General features: G+C 38.2%; 1 protein-coding gene across 3 annotated transcripts in view; it reads left to right on the forward strand.

The window, feature by feature from the left end:
* Positions 1–17,398, forward strand: part of DENND1B (DENN domain containing 1B) — a 152,095-nt gene that overhangs the window by 52,748 nt on the left and 81,949 nt on the right. For all 3 annotated transcript variants that reach the window (XM_083867250.1, XM_083867251.1, XM_083867252.1), the window contains 2 exons: positions 2,517–2,566; positions 10,563–10,682. In XM_083867250.1, coding sequence (XP_083723376.1) covers positions 2,517–2,566; positions 10,563–10,682 — 170 coding nt within the window. The remainder of the gene's footprint in view (positions 1–2,516; positions 2,567–10,562; positions 10,683–17,398) is intronic.

A 17,398-nucleotide genomic window follows, 5' to 3' on the forward strand; every position in this document is an offset into this window, starting at 1 on the left:
TTGGGGGCATCTTGTTTTCTTTCACTTTAAAAATCTGAATAGCACCTGTAATTAAGGGAGGAAAGGGAGCCCTGGAAGGCAGGTAGGACTTCCATCTATTGATCTGTGTAAACCCGGCTTACGCTGTCAGGGGAGAAGCAGTCAACTGCTGAGCTGCTTTGTCACTGACATAAGCTGAGAGAGGATATTTTTTTTTTTTGTGTGTGTGTGTGTGTGTGTGTGTGTGTGTGTGTGTGTGTGTGTCTATACTGTTTATACACCAGTCTATAGACCTGCTGGCTGGCTGAATTTTAAAGAGTGCGGAGGTTTAAAGGCTTGTCCCCCGAGGGCTGGGGCTGCCAGTTGGGAAGCGAGCGGAGCTGCTCCGCAGAAGTTGTGCCCACGTGTCCGCCCGGGGAGCGCCGGGCGGGCGGCGCCGGGGGAGCCCTGGCCTGTCGCTCGGCCCGGGCAGCGCTGCAAAACACACCCGTAATTTTCATGTTGTTTAGTCAAAATATTGAGCTAATACCTTCGGGTTTTTTTGTTTTTGTTTTCTTTTCCTCGCGTGATAATTTATTCTGAGGGAATACAATGGGGAACATAAATGAATACATTTCCATACCCAATTCTGAGTCAGTGCTAAGCTCACCAGGCAGCAATTAAAATCCTTGTTAGTGAGGAGGAAAACCACTTCCTATAGTGACAGAATAGGTGCGGATTGAGAAAAAGAATAAGATTCTATTTCTTAGGAAGAGAAAAAACAAGCTTTATGAGCCTGAAGTGAACTATTTGGAAATGTTTATGACATTTCTGAGTTAGAAGTTTTCATTAACCTGTTCTGTTTGCAATCTTTTGTTAGAATTTATTATTGTTACTGCTAGCATTGTGTGTGCTTGTATCTGACTGCAGAAATCCAATGCTTACCTGCCCTGTTTATATTCTGCTTCTCACTCTTCTGCAGTGGGCACTCAGAGCAGGCAGGATGGTCCTTGAGCAGTTCCTTTTGAAGAGTGTTCTGTGTACTGCTCTTGTTCATAATGGAGTTAATAACCTTTCCCAAAACACATCTGTGGCTTTCCTACACTGTGCTAACAAAGTAAAAGTTCTAAAGATTTATTGAAATCTCCTGTATGACTTGGAAATTCTAAAAACATTGATTTCCTGATTTTGTATCACATGAAGATTTACTGAGGCACATCATATACCCTTAAAATGTTGGAGCTAACATACTGTAGTCACAGGTGTCTTTTTCCTGAACTGTTCTGTTCCTGTCTTGCTGATTAACTTGTGTGAGCTCTTTGTATTTTACATTATCCACTGGGCCTGGTGAATGTTTGAAGTAAATAGTCATTGCAGCGTGTAGGAATTTAAATACACAATTTCCCCTAATGGGAGTTGACTGTCCAACATGCAGTAAACCGGGTGTTCGGGCTGCAGAGTGCTAACACCTTAAATCAGCTTCTTAAACCCTCATGTGCAGCCCTGGAAATTTGTAATCAGTGTGCTCTTTTCTGAAAACAAATTGTGCAGGGAGACTCGTGTATACAGAAATACAGGTCTGTTGGGCTGCTACAAAAAAGGAATTCTGCAGCTTTGACCAACTGCATTGATGTCAACTGTCTCCTCTTGCTGAAGCATTTCACAGAGGGCTTGTTTTCCCAGTTGGGAGCAAGGAAATAAAACCCATTTTCTAGGATCTTGTAAAGTCGTCGTTTAATATTTGCTGCTAAATGATCTAGTAATTCACCTTTTTTTTTTTTTTTTTTTTAAGAAAAATGTTGACTACTTTGAGAGCATTTTTATATTTTAATTAACACATTTTATTTGCCACTAAACAGCTTCTTAAATAAAATTCTGCACGAAAGAGAGACATTGTCCTTTCATACTGTAGTATGAATGTAGATCTGGTGGATTTTGCCCCCCCACCCCTCCTTTCCTTTATTGGTAGCAAAGCTTGCTTGTGAAACTCAAAGGGTTAATCATATAAATTTCTGCTTTGGACCAGTAGACAATTTCCATCATTTTCAGCATTTGACTGTGGAACATGTATAGAGTTGTTATACCTCTCTGTAATTCATTCTGCTGCCAACTTCATTCCCTTTTCTCTGCCTGCATTTTAATTGAAACAACATTTGTATTTTTGAGCCAGGATCTGTCAGAAGTCCCTGTGGCTAGTCTGTGGTACAAGTAGCAGCAGACGTGGCTTACCCATATGGTGTGGTGCTTCTTGTAAAATCCATATGGCCTTGTTGAAGGGAATCCCAGCGGGGATGTGAAGGGTGTTAATACCCTTCAGGCCAGGCCTTTCCCTCCTGGGGCTTCTATGGCATTGTCTTTGCAATCTGCCAAAGCACAAACCTAATTCCTTTTTAATAATCAATTATTTCAGTCCAGGAACGTGTGCTGTATTTTTTGTAATCATATATTCCTTGAACTTATTATTTGTTATGCATATTTTTGGCCATTATTTTAAAAGCAAACTGTTCAGAAGCCTTTCAAAAAGACCCTAACTTTATTTGTTTTGCGTTTATTTTCAGGAAGTGCTGAACAGTGTTCCAAAGTTCTGCTTTCCTTTTGACGTTGAAAGGTATGTGCTAAATTTAGCGTTTATTTTAAAGTATTTCATAGAAAATTATTTTTAGCATAATTACAAGCAAGGATTTTAAAAAAAGGCAAATGTAATGCACTCCCTAAACTTGCACCTGCAGATGAGAAAACGTGCCCTTTGTTCAAGTAAGTATGAAGTCACTAGTAGGAAACTATCACAGCAAAATGTAATCCTTACAGAATTTTAGCAATATCTCTGTCCAGGTAGAGCTACATTCCAGCTCCCAGTTTTGTCCATTGTAATTGTGAACACCATCTGTGTTAGTATAAGGATATAACACAGTTTCCTTCAAGCAGCAAGCTTCATTAAAAATATTACGGTGCACCAGGATGTAAAAACTCACCAAGCAGTACAGAAAATGTGTTGTTTGAGTTCAAAGAAATTAAGACTTTAATTACATGGAAGTAGCTGAATATGCAATTGATTTTTCTCTGAGAAGAATCAAGACCATTATTTATAATTAATTAGTCCTTACCTTTCTGGTATCAGTTAAAGTCTGGTTTCCACTTAATGCTGCCAGTAATTTAAATTGTTCATATAAAATGTTTTTATTAGTGAAAATATTTATTTGGGCTTGTCAAAATGGTTAATGGTAATTTCTTTAATAGATTGAACTCACTCGGTTTGGAAAACTTGTATTGTCAGAATTGGCAAAGATTGAATTAAAAGCTTGATTTGCATGATTAATGAAAGATACACCCAGGTAATATTCAGGCTGAGCCAATTTCAGAACAACATGGGCATCAGTTGTAGATGGTGAGTAGGAGATGAGAAGCATCTATCAGATGCAAGAAGCTGCTGTCAGTAGTGGAAAAGCTGGTGTGTGTGGAGAGGAAAGAAGAGAGTCTTTGCAGCAAAACACACTGGCAAAATAAAGATCTTTATAAACACAACTTCCCTGATGTAAACTAGGCTTATTTATTTTATAGCTGAATTTAATTAAGTTGTTTGGGTTTTGAACTGGTTAAGCTCACTGTCCTTTAAGCTCTTTTAATGACGTAACTAATATGGTTGTCAGTGTTGGCTTTAAAGCATTAAAGTCTTTAATGTGCTTAAGATATATACAGAATTCTTTTTAAAATTGGTAATGAAGATGAATAATGGAAATAAAATTTGAGGATAACAGAAAAAGGTGAGGTTCTGTTGCTGCCATCCAGTGGCAAGAAGATAATCAGTGGCAGCGAACAATTATTTTCAAATAAGTTGTCTTACCTTAACTATTTCTCTTGAACTTAATAAACTGTGGCAATACTTGAATTTATAGCATAGCTAAGTACGTATTTTAGCTGATCATCTCAAGGGGTAAAAAACAAAGAAAAAAGGGACAAAAAAGAAAAAAGTTCAAGGAAGTTTGTTGTTTGTTAACAGCCCCTTGTGCCCTCTCCTCAGAGAGGCTTTTTGACTGTTGGCCTCACGCTTGACTGTAGGCAGTGTTCTCAAAGGTGCAAAATTGCTGCAAATTTCATAAAACTTGTCAGCTGGACAAGAATGTGGGTTCCTGGGAGCTGGGATTGTGCTGAGAGGAATGAAGCTGATCAGTGTGGCCTGCAGGCTGCTCAGCAGGGCCATGGTGTCTTTAGAATGGGCACTGTGCTCACAGCTGCCTGCAGAGCTGGGAGTTCTGGGGGGTTTGAGGGAGAACCAAAGGCAGCGCGGGATCAGGGGAATGGAACAGCTCGAGAAGGGGCAGATCTCTTGTGGAGCAAAGGACAGAAATGCTGGAAGCTCATTCAGGAAAGTGGGGGCTACTACTGGCGAGTCATTTGTGTGAAGAACTTACTGGCTGCGTGATGTGTTTGCCATTTTCTACTCAGCTCAAGTGTTTTTTGTAGTGTGGACACACCTCATCATTTGTTCTAAACAAAACCAGTTGTCTTCTGCTTTCTCAGTTTAATTATTTTTATTTTGAAATTTGGAGTGATAAAGAAAAGGATTGAGAAAAACACTGCTGAAGTTCCTCTTTATAGGCCTTTTTTCCCACTGGACATTTTAGAAGTTACAATAATTTTAATGTTTGTCTAGCCATATATGTGTTTTCCCTTGTCTGATGAATATATCTATTCATATATATATGAATATATAGTTTTCCTCTTGTATATAGGATCATGATAGATGGTACATCTAATACTCCCAAGTATTTTACAGACAGTTTCAATTACAATTTCTGTACAAAAGCATTTGAACTGAAATAGAAAATATCTGCTTCATTCATTGAGTGTATTTTACTGGAGAGAGCATAGCTTCTCAACCTGTAATATATGTATATTTATATACAAATATACATATGTCTATTTATTTATATATATAAAACACTGCAAGCATTGTCTGAGCCTATTAAGAGGTAGAAATTACTAGTGCAAAAGTAGTAACTCCCACTGATTCTGCTGACCAAGATACTTAAAAATGTGACTCTGTTCTATAGATTGCTTCTGGGTTTCTAATACACAGCAGAATTATAGATAATGGAGTGTTCATTCTGTTACCTAGCTAAATAAAACTAAATAAAGTAGGAAATCTGTGTGCTTCAAATTATGGAGAAAGGAAAGTTAAAGCACCAGTAGTAAGATCATTCTCACCTGTTTTCTTTCAAGTTACCTATATTAATTACTTAAGAAATTGAAAAAGGAAAGAAATGAGAACACGTATTTGATTTTCTTTTGTCCACTATCCTGCAATGATCATAGAGATCCAGGTTTAGTTCTCACTATTTGATGCTGCTTGCATCATCTCACCAGGCATACTTTATGCAGATGTTATAAATAACTGTACACTACTCACTCTAATTATCAAAAGTACATACTGTGAATGGTAATTTAAAATCTAGAGGTAACTCCCATTAAATTGAAACTGAAAGTCAAGCCAAAAGAGGCACAATGGTGTAAAAAAAAATTCTTTGAGCATGACTTAAACTTTGAGTTTCATATATATATATTTTATTGAAAACAAACACATAATTTCATTACTTCTAGTTATGGATTACATTTTATTATAAAGGGATTTAAAAATTAATTACATCATAGAAGTTCTTGAGTATTGGTCCTGAGTACTTATGTCTCTTTTTGTGAATAAAATATTTTATATTTAATAATGGCACAATTGTATAACATTCCAACAGTTTGCATGTATATATTTACACAGAAAGACTCTTTTCTTTGGTACTCAATTAATTTCTTTCCGTATGGTCTAGGAGGATTTAACATTTGTGGACAGAGAGTTAATTTCTGTTTAGTGTTTGCTAAAGTAATATTAATGCTTCAGACAAAACCATTTTGTCCTCACTTGTTGCTTGAATTCTCTGTGCAAATGCTGCATGCTTTGCTTTGCTTTTCTTTCTCCAGCAGTCTTTTATATTTTCCCTCTTAACCCAGAGCTTGGTGTAAGTTTGCAGGGTCCATATCTCAATCTCCACATTGATCAGTTATATAGCTGGCTGATGACTAGTGAGGATGCAACTTCTCTTGTTCCTTTTGGAGACATTTCAGGTTCAGTCTGAAGTTGTGCTACATCACTGCTTGACCCCTCATTTTTTATCCGTGCTTTGAGTCTCTGCCATTTCTCTCCACCATAAGTAGTTCCCTTGCTCCTTTCATTCCTCAGGTTTTTTCCCTTTCAGGATGCATTTCTCCTGCTGAATGTGAAGCACACAAGCCTCTTTTAGATACTCTTTTGGGAACTGCCTGTAGGATCAACATGGAGACAGTGATGTGTTCCTCATTAATTCCCCCAGGGTCCTCACCCAGTCACTGGGAAGTGTATTTTGGAGAATAATCAATGATGCTGCTGCTGTAGAGGATTTCTCCTTAGCAGCAGAATGTCAGTCAAGTATGGGAATTACCATGCTGGGTTATTTAACTCATAATCTTTTAGACTGGATGAGTAATGGCAGCAGGAATGACATCATTGTCATTCTCCTGTTCCTGACTAATGCTGTTTCTGTTGGTATTTGTGGTAAAAGTCTGCAGAAACACGGCTGTGATAAAACAAAGTGCCAAACAATGCCTCAAAATCATTAGATTTGCAGATCTTGTGGAAGGTGATTATAACATACCATACACAAAAATTTTGCCTTCAGAGTAAAGTAAATAACCAATGAAGTATTTCAAGCTGCATGGGTGAAGATAAATAAACTGTAGCATTTCCTGTACCCTTCAGGCACTGCAGTCAGTTTGCAAGGGAGGGTTGCAAACTCAGAAATGTGGCAGCAGCTACACACAACTGAGTTCTTTGCATCTTGTGTCTCACTGCGTTATGGCACATGTTTGTGTGATAGTAAATGTGTGTGAGAGACAAGTGTAAGGACAGGCTGCAGTGTATGCTGTGAAGAGTGTAACTGTTGATTTCTGACAGGGGTTGTTTGATTTTGTGTGTGTGCACAAGTGCACCTGTCTGAGAGGAAACCTGGGAATGCCCAGGGAGCTGCTGTGTGCTCCCGTAGACCCCTGGCCAGGTGTGATGGTCAGGACCCTGAGACTGAGCTTCTAGACAGGCTTCTGTTGCAACTTGAATACTCCCAGTGAGACTCTTTACTCAGTAGTTGTGGTTTCTTTTAATGCTTCTGTTGTTTTGAAAACATAACCCCATTAATAAGCTAACTGTGCTTTTTATTTGTGGGAATGTTCATACTTGGTGGTGACATTGTCCATTTTTGTATCTTCTGCAGTTTTTTTCCTGTTCTTCTTTTTTTTTTTTTTTTTCCCTGAGTTATAAAGGGTTGGGTTTTTTGGGAGGCAGAACTCAAATCAGATGGCTTGGTTGGAACAGAGGAGCTCTCTCCAGACAGGGAGACTGAGCTGTGGACTTGTGGATCCTGGAGTGAGGCTGGAAGTGAGGAAAATAATCCCTGAAGTTTAGATTAGGGGATAGCAATTAGCTGAAGGAGAATGCCCAACCCAGTGTTACTGTCTCCCCAGTCTCTCCATCGGTTTCTACCTTAACATCTGTTTTTAAAATTCCTGCATGATTAAGTTTCTATATTGTTTTTTGATTTGGGGGAAATTAGGGTGGCTGGCTGATGGGTTTGGTTTTCCCTGTCAGTTTGGGAGTTGTAATACATATGAAATTTTAGGTTTGAGTAGCAGCCACCAAGCTTCAGTCAGAACTGTGTATATTAGTTGCACTGGTCAAGGACATGTACATGATATTTTATAAGTAACAAGGACATTATGACTTATTTTTAAAAGAAAATAGAAATCTCTATTTCCATGTATAAGGTCTTAAATTTTTTGAATCTCTTCAAAAATTTATAAAACCAGAAGAAAAAAAAAATTCAAATATCTGCTCTATCCTAAACAAAATAATTTGGAAGAAGAGCAGTTTTTATGGAGAGCAAAGGATAAATTTAGTGATTAGATATGCTGTTTTTTGTTTGAAGGAGAGATTCAGTTCCTGCCTTAATCAACTCTCTCAAGGCTCGCTTAAAATGAGGCCTGAGCAATGGCTGTAGTGTAAACAAAAATCTTTAAAATTACTTTTTACCTACTCCATGGGTACTAAAGAACCTTTTCTGCGTTATGTAGGTACATAGAAAATTTTAAAACCTATTTTTATTTCTATAGTGAACTGTAATAACCTTGAAAGAGCCCATTGTAGTCTGCAGGGTTAATAAGTATTTACACACATTCTTCATTATTAGTGATTTATTATTGTTGAACTAACATTAAAAGTAAGCATGCAGGGCAAGAGTTGAAAGTAAGTCAAAAGCAAGGCAGAGGAATGAGTGAGGAGAATGTCAGCACTGGTTGGGAAGGACTTGTGCCTGCTCTCTCCCCTTGCAAGTGAGCAGATCATGCTCTCATCAAACAGCCAACTACACCAGAATTCTGCAGAAAGGTTTTGCAGCTGGGGCTACTTTATCTTGTGCTCCAGCAAAAAGTCTGGATAAAATTTTTTTGAGGGAAGTCCAGTATGTAATAATTTAATTTTATCAGTGCTGATTTTTATGCTAAGAAAAACTTGAGAAGCATCAGTGCTGTGGTCCAGGTAGCAGGGCCAGGAGCTGCTGCCTGTTTCTGGAGGGGAGACTTGTGAGCAACCTGAACGTGCTGCAGTGAAACAGAGAGGCACAAACCCCAAGTCACTTGGTCAGTGTTTGTCTGCATGATGGAACATGCCATGTAAGTGTTAAAGCTGTAGGGCTAGCACTTGTGGGATGTTTTATGTGTCTGGTTTATACACTGTGGTCATCTATTGATCAAAATCCCCAATACTAGCTTGTTTTTCATGGTAAGGCTTACATATAGTCAGTTTTAATTCTGCTGAAGGGGAGTAGAAAAACTGGCATCCTTGCTGCCTCCACATTGTAAGTGGACCTCTCAAATTAGAAACCCAGAATTAATTCAGTATTTTAAACTAAACAGAAAATGTAGTCCAGATGGATGGTCAGTCACTGGCTTCTGTTAGCTGTTCTTTTGAAGCAAATGGGACCAAATGCAAATGGGTTCTTGTGGAAGTTCAGTTTTAGCCTTGGAGTGTTTCTCATATTAAAAATCTGGGACTTGCTGCTCGCATCTCTTTCTAAATTGTGTGGGAAGCAGTTTTCAAGCTGGGCCACTTACACACTGCCAGAACAAGGAGTTACCTCTCTTAAGGAAGCAAAGGGAGGATTGTGGTTTGGAGGTGGTGAGATAGCATCGGAAATGCTTCCCACTGAACTCATAACTTGGCTGGGCTATTTTTAATAGAAAATATCAGAATTTAAATCTCTTTATTAAAGTGTGCAGACATTTTGCCTCACACAGATGCACACAATACATTAAAAGCAGTTTGGGTTAATTTGACTGTGTGCAGAGCCTCCAGCCTAACCCTGCCAGGTGTTTCATGGTGTAAGGAGAAGCCAGGCCTGGCTGCTGGAAGCTCCAAGCTTTAGAGTGGGACATGGCTGAGCAGAGGGAGGGTGGGAGCAGAGGCAGCCGAGGTCACTGCTGGGAGCATTTCCAGTGCTCCCACTGAGCAGCTGCTGCTGGGTTTCTGTGGGAGCCCCTGGCCCCAGGATGTGCAGGGCTGCTGAAACCACACCACACATTTCATGGCAGTCTGCTCTCTGCAGGGAAGAGCAAAGTGCAGAGATGTGGCAGAGAAAACTGCAGGGTTGGCAGGGGAGCAGTAAGGGCTGGTTTGCTGGCTCTGTGGTGCCAGGCACAGTGTGCAGTATCCAGCTACCCAGAACCTGAGCAAGGAGGGGCTGAGCACAAGCCGTTGAGTATTTGCAGTGTTTAAAGACAGCGCTGGGTTGTTCCAGGCTGTTGAAGGCAACTGAAGAGAGTGCTAGTTTTAGTGATTTGAGTTTAATTACCTAATGAAAAAGTCTATTAATTATGGGTGATTTTATTGGACTAAGTGTGTCTTCTAATGTTGTATGCTCAGCACAGGCTTTTGGTTCATCCTAGTCACTTTATGTTCATGAGGGGCTAAACCAAACTGAGAAGAGTGGGAGACTCTACAGGCTGGGTAGTGGTACCACTTGGCTAATCTTTAAACCTTTGTCATGCACATGTTAAACAGTATAAAATACCTGTGACCTTGTAGCTTCTCTTGCCCTTTGATCAACTGCTACTTTCTTTTTCCATACCGGGTAGATTTTCTGTATTTTATTTTCTGGAGATTTAAAAAAAAAACCAAACAAACCAGCAAAACCCAAAAAAACCCACAACAACCCCCCTGCCACATGTTACAAGGGATAAATTAAAGAAGTATTTGTGCTCTCTGACTGGTAGACTGAGGTCTGTGATGATTTTCAGCTTCTCTAGGAGTTAATTTTCAGTGTGGTCATCTAAGATTGAACCAGAAATGGCAGTTGTTAATCATTACTAGCAGGTTCTTAGATAGTCTGCTGTAGAAGATCGTGTAAGAATTGGAAAAGAACAGCAGACAGTAGAATTGTATTGAGAATTGAGCATGAAGATACTTGAAACCAGTGACTTAAATGCTCATGTTTTATGTGATTTAATGGTTTTATGCTCTGTATCTGGTTTTTCAGGGTATCCCAAAACCAAGTAGGACAGCATTTCACCTTTGTGCTCACCGACATTGAAAGTAAGCAAAGGTTTGGATTCTGCCGTTTGACGTCAGGAGGCAAGGTCTGCCTCTGTATTCTAAGGTAAGGTGGGACAATAAAAATTGAGTCAGTGAGTGAGTATAAAAAAATACAAGAAAAAACTTATCTTTTACAAATTCTCTGCTAATATGTTTAACTTGGCTATCAGGGTATTGCTTTTCTACAGCAGTGTTACTGTTGCTTTCACGTAAAATGAGGTCCCAAGCTGCATATGATGGTATTCTTCTGTGAAGCCAAATAATTTTATTTAAATAACATGAAATCTCTGCTTAAAAACAGAGAACAATACATTGCAGCCTTAGAGGCTTGGACCGTTATGTGGATATTTTTACTTTGTAATCAGATCTTTGACAAGCACTCTGTCAATTCAACAGTAAAGTGCATTATTCCGTATTCCTGTCTGTGGAAAGGAGATTTTTGGGTGTCTTTTCCAAGTTCTTTGCCCAGACTATATCTAGTATAAGAAACACCAGATCCAGAGAATTCACAAGGTAAGAGCATGCTGTTTTGTTGCAGAAGAGACACTGATGTTGGGGAGAGTGACCCCAAAGAAATACTTTATTTCCCCCTCTGCTTTTTCTTTTCTTCTCTTCTCTCTTAATATAATTGTTTTGGTAACAGAAAACCCCAATTATTTAGCTGTCCTAAAACAATTTTAATTAAATTAAAGGCAGAGTGATCTGAAGACAAATTTGCCACTTCAATTAAGAGCCTAGAAGTCTGCAAGCCCCATAGAGGAGATGGGAATATCCAGTTCAGCAGCAAATAGGAAGAACAAAATTGAATTTAAATTGCTTTTAAAGAGATAATCTCCAAACAAAAGAGAGGAGGACCCAAATGCATTGGCAGCAAAGGGGAGAGAGAATTTTGGAGAGTAGAGTAGGAAGAATATGGAGAAAAGCAGATTTTCAGGTATTTGGACAACATGGAAATCAGGTAGTCATGGAGGGTGTAATTAGAATAGACCATGTGAGTTAGGGAGAAAAACTGAACATCAGCTTGTAAAAGGATTATCAGTAAATGAACACTGAGGGGAAAAAAAGACCAACCAATATAGAGACTTGTAGGGTAGTGCTTAAAATTATTGGAAAGAGCACATCAAGATTTTAATGAACTTTTAAACAGATGCCATACTAATGTTGAGAGCCAGTACACAGGATGTTTTTTGGCAAGTAATTTAAAAAGAAATGTTTGCTGTAAATATTGCAAGGAAAGAAAATATTACCATATAATGAATGCAGCAAAAGGGAAATATTTTATTCTGAAAATAAATTTACTTCCTAGGATCTTTGAAATATGTCTTTAGTAATATTTCAGAAGGATTTAAGTCTTAGGCTTTTGGAATGTATAATATTTAACCCTTTTCTCTGTGGTACTTTTTTAATATACCTTGTCAAAGCCCAGAGTGAGAATGTATGTCTATGCTTTTATCTCTTTTCTCTGAGTTAATCATTTCTTCCCTCATCAAGCTAGAAACAAAATTTTTTGCATTGTTTGTGTGGTTGTAACAACATTTAATCAGTTATGCACGCTCAAGTACGTTAAGTACTGTATGGAGTGCTGCAAAGCAAAATATGTAAATTCTCAGCTGGTGTAAACTGGGTATTTCTTTTAACATTTCCCCATGGGCATGCATGAGCTAAAGATTAGTCAGTGGTCTGTTACTTGGTAGAAATAAGTAGGAAAATGAAAAGTAGCAAGCTGTAATTTTTCACTGAACCGTATCCAAAGCATTGCCTTTATTGCTTTTATTGTGACAATTTCAGATTTACAATGCACAGCTGAATGCGTAACAGCACTGGCTTCACAGCATTGTACTCGTAGCTGGGTAGTCTGCTTATCTCCATAATATGTGTGTGTGGTGTGTTGTGTTTAGATCAGATGGAAGGAATGCACCACTATTTCCATTTGATGTGTTCTAGTAGCCAGTCTGGTTTTTGCTCTGAATTCCAAGATTCATTAGAAGTGACCAAGTGAAAGAAGACTCACTAAGCAGATTTCTTTGGGCATTTTATCTGTCTCTCCTTTGCACATGCTTATTGTTCTTAAATTAATCAAAAAACAAAGAACCAAATGAATGCTGTCTTTTTATATAAAGAATGCGTATGCATGTTCAACCTCGCTTTTGTCCATATATCAAAACCACATAAAATGATATTTGCTGTGTGTATACACATGATGGCTGGTGTATGGGCAGTTCAGACCACTTGTTCATCACAGGTTGGTGCCCAATAGCCATGGATTTATATAAACACAGAGGTGCAGGTGTACAGAAATGCCATGTCAAACTGCCTTCTCCATGTGCACATGGATTTACCCCCTTGGATAAGAGTACTATAATAAGATACAGACTGAGGCTTTTACAAAATTAGAGATAGTCAAATACAGAAAACTTAGTTGAATTGTCATAAATAACTGAAATGCAACTAAAAATCTCTAAAGATGAGCAGGAACAAGCCAGTCAAAGTGATTGGAAGGAACTATTGTAGAAATTTGGATAGGCTGATAAGTGGGGAGCAGGACACAGCTTTTCCCTTCATGTCTTTTGTGGATAGTGCCAAGCCGTGTGTTAACCTATGCCAAAGCTTCTAAAGAGATAGAATTTCAACTGCTGAATGGGATTCTTAACTGAAGGCTGAAGTAAAGGCTGCTTGTCCTCAGTTTTTACACCAACAACTCAAAGCTGCATGTAAGATTAAAGTGTTGTGGTTTATGGGACTTTGCTCTATAATTCATTCTCCATCTGAAACGCTAATTAAAGGAAATTATCTCTGAATTTGTAGCCACATGGTTCTGCTTTAAACTGGGTAGTTTGAAACAGAAAATATATTTGTGTGTTCGAAATTCCTCTTGAAGTTTTACAGAGTTTGTTTAAATTTTATACACACATTTGTATGAATTGTGTAAATAGAATTGTCTTCCAAACCAGAATGTATTGTTCAAATACTCTATGTTTAGAAAGTGAAATAAAAAATTTCTCAAGGTAGCTTTTTCAGGTGTTTTTGTTTGAAGAACTTAATTGTGATATTGTATTGTCTAGAATGAATATACAGAGCTTGACTGCAGTTGCCAAATTCAAAGTGCTAAACCATTGTAATATGAGAAAATAACTCTTGGATTATTCTCCAGAAATGCTGTGTGATTCCTTTGCAAGTTTTATTTAATTTTGTTATTTTCATTAAGCTGCATGGTTGCTTTGTGAAGCTCTTGGTGTGAATCCTGCTGTGTCTCCTCCTCCCTGTCCACAAACTGCTGAGCTAATGCAGCCCTGTAAGACAAGGGATACACAATAGGCATATTGTCAAATACCTTGTTGAGCTCATATCCTATACTGGATCTTTTATGCTAATTTTACTTTTCCTATTTTTGGGTAATAGTACTGCTAGTTGAGGTTTGAAGTGGCATGGTAGAAACTTGAATGTCTGCTTTTGAATCAAGTAGACTTGATTCTTCTGGGTTTTGTTTATAAGTATCACTGCTGCTTGCTGTGGAAATAATCCTTTCTGCATTTCCATGAAATTGATTTTGAATTACCTGAATGGCTTTAGTACAAAGTACAAATAATTTGAAACTTTTGATGGACTCTTAGGTTGACCTTAGGTATGCAGAGGAACGCAAAATGCATCATTAAAATACTCAGTCTTAGATTTCATTAATTTTATGACTGTAAAATTGTCACCTATGTTTCCAAATGAAATGCTCTAATAAGGAAGACAGGTTTATGTGGTAAGGCTTTGTAGTTCTTCAGTTCAGACCATGCTTGAAACTTTTTCACTCTTCCTTTAGGCAAATCCCTTAGAAGCAGAATGTTTCAATTTTACACATTTTGTGTCAATTTTCCAGACAGAAAAGTAGCCCCTAGACATTAGACATTTAGCTACGGAAAGGCAGTTTCCTTAGTTTTATTTGATTACTAGAAGTTAGATTCCTGCTGATAGTTCAGGACTGTTAGTGGTTACCTGACTATTTGACAGAAAACATTTCCTCTCCTTTGTTTAACCTTTGACTCATGAATGTAAAAGTTTTATCAGAGCTGTAGTAGAAGCACCGGTGAGGTGGAAGTCTACTTATGGCAACAGGGGTTGTGCGTGACTTTGAATGAAAGTCTGAACTCCTGCCTTGTGGCTCATTTGGATTAAGAGAAAATGCTAAGTGTGTTTTTAATTAACCATGAAGGATCTTGGTCTCTTGCTTTTCTGACAGACAGGGGCTATACTTTTAAATAAAGACCCATTCCCCATATTGTCCATCAGGGAATATATATCTATTAATATTGTCTATGTTCTTATGTTTCACATGATTATAGAAGAAATATTTAGAGAAATTGTGGTATGTTTTTGGATGTTGTTCTATGCTTGTCTTACATGTTTGCTTTTCAAACAGTTATTGACTGTAACTTGAGGAATGCAAGGGCAGTGGCTACAATTAAAGAAAAATAAGAAACCAGTAGTGGTTGCATAGTTTAAGAACTGAAATTAATTTAGGTTTTCAAATACATTAGAATTGAATATTAAAGCCCTTATTTTCCTCTACTTTCTCTACTGTGAAGGGGATTTATTGATAACCTTTAGACATTTACATAAGACCCCTAATTAATTATGAAATGTACTGACTGCTCATAAATAATTTTATGAATACAGATATGGTGGTGAGGTTTTTCTGGTAATGGACTTTAATTTTGATTTTATCTGTTGTTAAGGTATCTATTAGTGTGTACCTTAACACATTAAGGTATACATAACTGTGTAAGATACATATTAATGTACATATTAGTGTGCCAGTTCTGAGTTAGGAGGAGTAATGTATTACAGGTTTCCTCTGTCAAATTCAGCCACTTAAAAACTGTGTGTTTCAGATAATGCATTTCTGTACTGACTTGAAAAAAATAGTTACCCGACTAATTGATGCTGATGGACTTTTGTGTGCTGGACGAATTTTCTGTACATGGACTAGTTCTACTGTGCTGGCAAAGATCAAATAATTTTGCAAGATTTGTTAACAAGACAAGCTAAGAAGAGCCTTTGACCCAAAATGCTTCTGGATTTTAGCTGTCATACAAACAAATGCCATGGGGGCCAACGAGGCCAAGTGCTGGGTACTGTCCTTGCGTCACAACAGCCCCATGCAGCATTCCAGGCTGTGGCAGAGGGACTGGAAAGCTGCCTGATGGAAAAGGACTTGGCAGCAGCTGAACAAGAGCCAGCAGTGCACAGGTGGCCAAGAAGGCCAAAGGCATCCTGGCTTGGATCAGGAACAGCGTGGCCAGCAGGACAAGGGCAGGGATTGTCCCCCTGTACTGGGCACTGGTGAGGCAGCACTATGAACTCTGTGTTTGGTTTGGGGCTACTCACCTCAGGAAGGACATTGGGGTGCTGGAGAAAGTCCAGAGAAGGGTAACAGAGCTAGTGAAAGGTCTGGAACACAGGCCTGACCAGGAGCAGCTGAGAGAGCTGGGGATGTTTATCCTGGAGAAAAGGAGGCTCAGGGGTGACCTTACAGCTCTTTACAACCACCTGAAAAGAGAGTGTAGCTAGTGGGTGAATTGTACCACTGGAGGTTTAGATTGGATATTAGGAGTTTCTTCATGGAAAGGGTTGTTGAGCACTGGAACAGGCTTCCCAGAGAGGTGGTGGATTCATCATCCCTCGGAGGATTTAAAAGACCAGGTAGATGTGGTGTTTGGGATGTGGTTTGCTGGTAGATTTGGCAATGCTGAGTTGATGGTTGGACTCTGGTCTTTTCCAGCCTACAGGATTCTGTGATTCCATATACAATTCTTTGTCCAATATGATATACTGGATAAAGATGTAAAGCCTATATCAATCAAGTGTTTACCTACAAATAAATCTGTTTACTAGAGCAGTCCAAATCAATAAATAGGATTATTAACAAAACATGCGTCCAGAATTAGCCTAGGATAAAAAAGGCCAAAGGTGTTGCTTGACAGCCTTGAGGATTCAACAAATTGCAAAGAGCTTGTACTTGGTCTTTGAGTTGAGAATCTAAAAACCATGTGATGGTGTCTTTATCATGAACAAACACAACTATGTTTACTTTTGAATGCAGAGATGCACTGTATATGCACACATTCAAATGCAATCTTTATTGTTTATGAAAAGAAGGTATAATGATTCTTTATTATGCTGAATTAATTACAATTAGCAAATACATAAAAGAAAAATACAAAGGAAACATTTTTGCTTTCTAGTAGATCTTTGTAATATTTTGTTGAAGAACATTTTAATTAGAAATATTGACAAAAGCTTTTGCAATTAGGCTGTGCTATTGAAGAACTGAAGATTATGTAGAAAAGAAGCAGAGGACAGGTTCTGGCAACCTTTGGTTTCATGCTGTATAATGTAATGGAGTACTTGTTTTGATTTCCTTAATTTTTCAGGTTTAAGAGACACATTGAAATTATATTAACCTTGTGTCTGTGGTTAGGCTTAAAGCAATTCTTTTACTGTTCTTTCAGCTCATAAAGGACACTGACTTTCATAAACTGTGGTCGAGTAGGATGTTTTTCTTAGTGGTTTTTTAGACAAAGACATGGAAGTGTGTCATCAACCCGATGTTGCTAAGGGAAGAAATTTCTGTGCAAGTACTCTGGTCAGCCTGTCTTGCTGTATGAAATAAAAATCTCCCTTGGCTTTCTGTTAGGGTTCATTAATTTCAAATAATTAATTTGACCTTTTTAAATGGTTAAAAATTGCATTTAATTTTTCTTTTCTCAGTAATAGGGGCATGAGATCATGCAT

Source organism: Zosterops lateralis (genome assembly GCF_965231275.1).
Source record: "Zosterops lateralis genome assembly, chromosome: 9".
Classification (NCBI taxonomy): Eukaryota; Metazoa; Chordata; class Aves; order Passeriformes; family Zosteropidae; genus Zosterops; species Zosterops lateralis.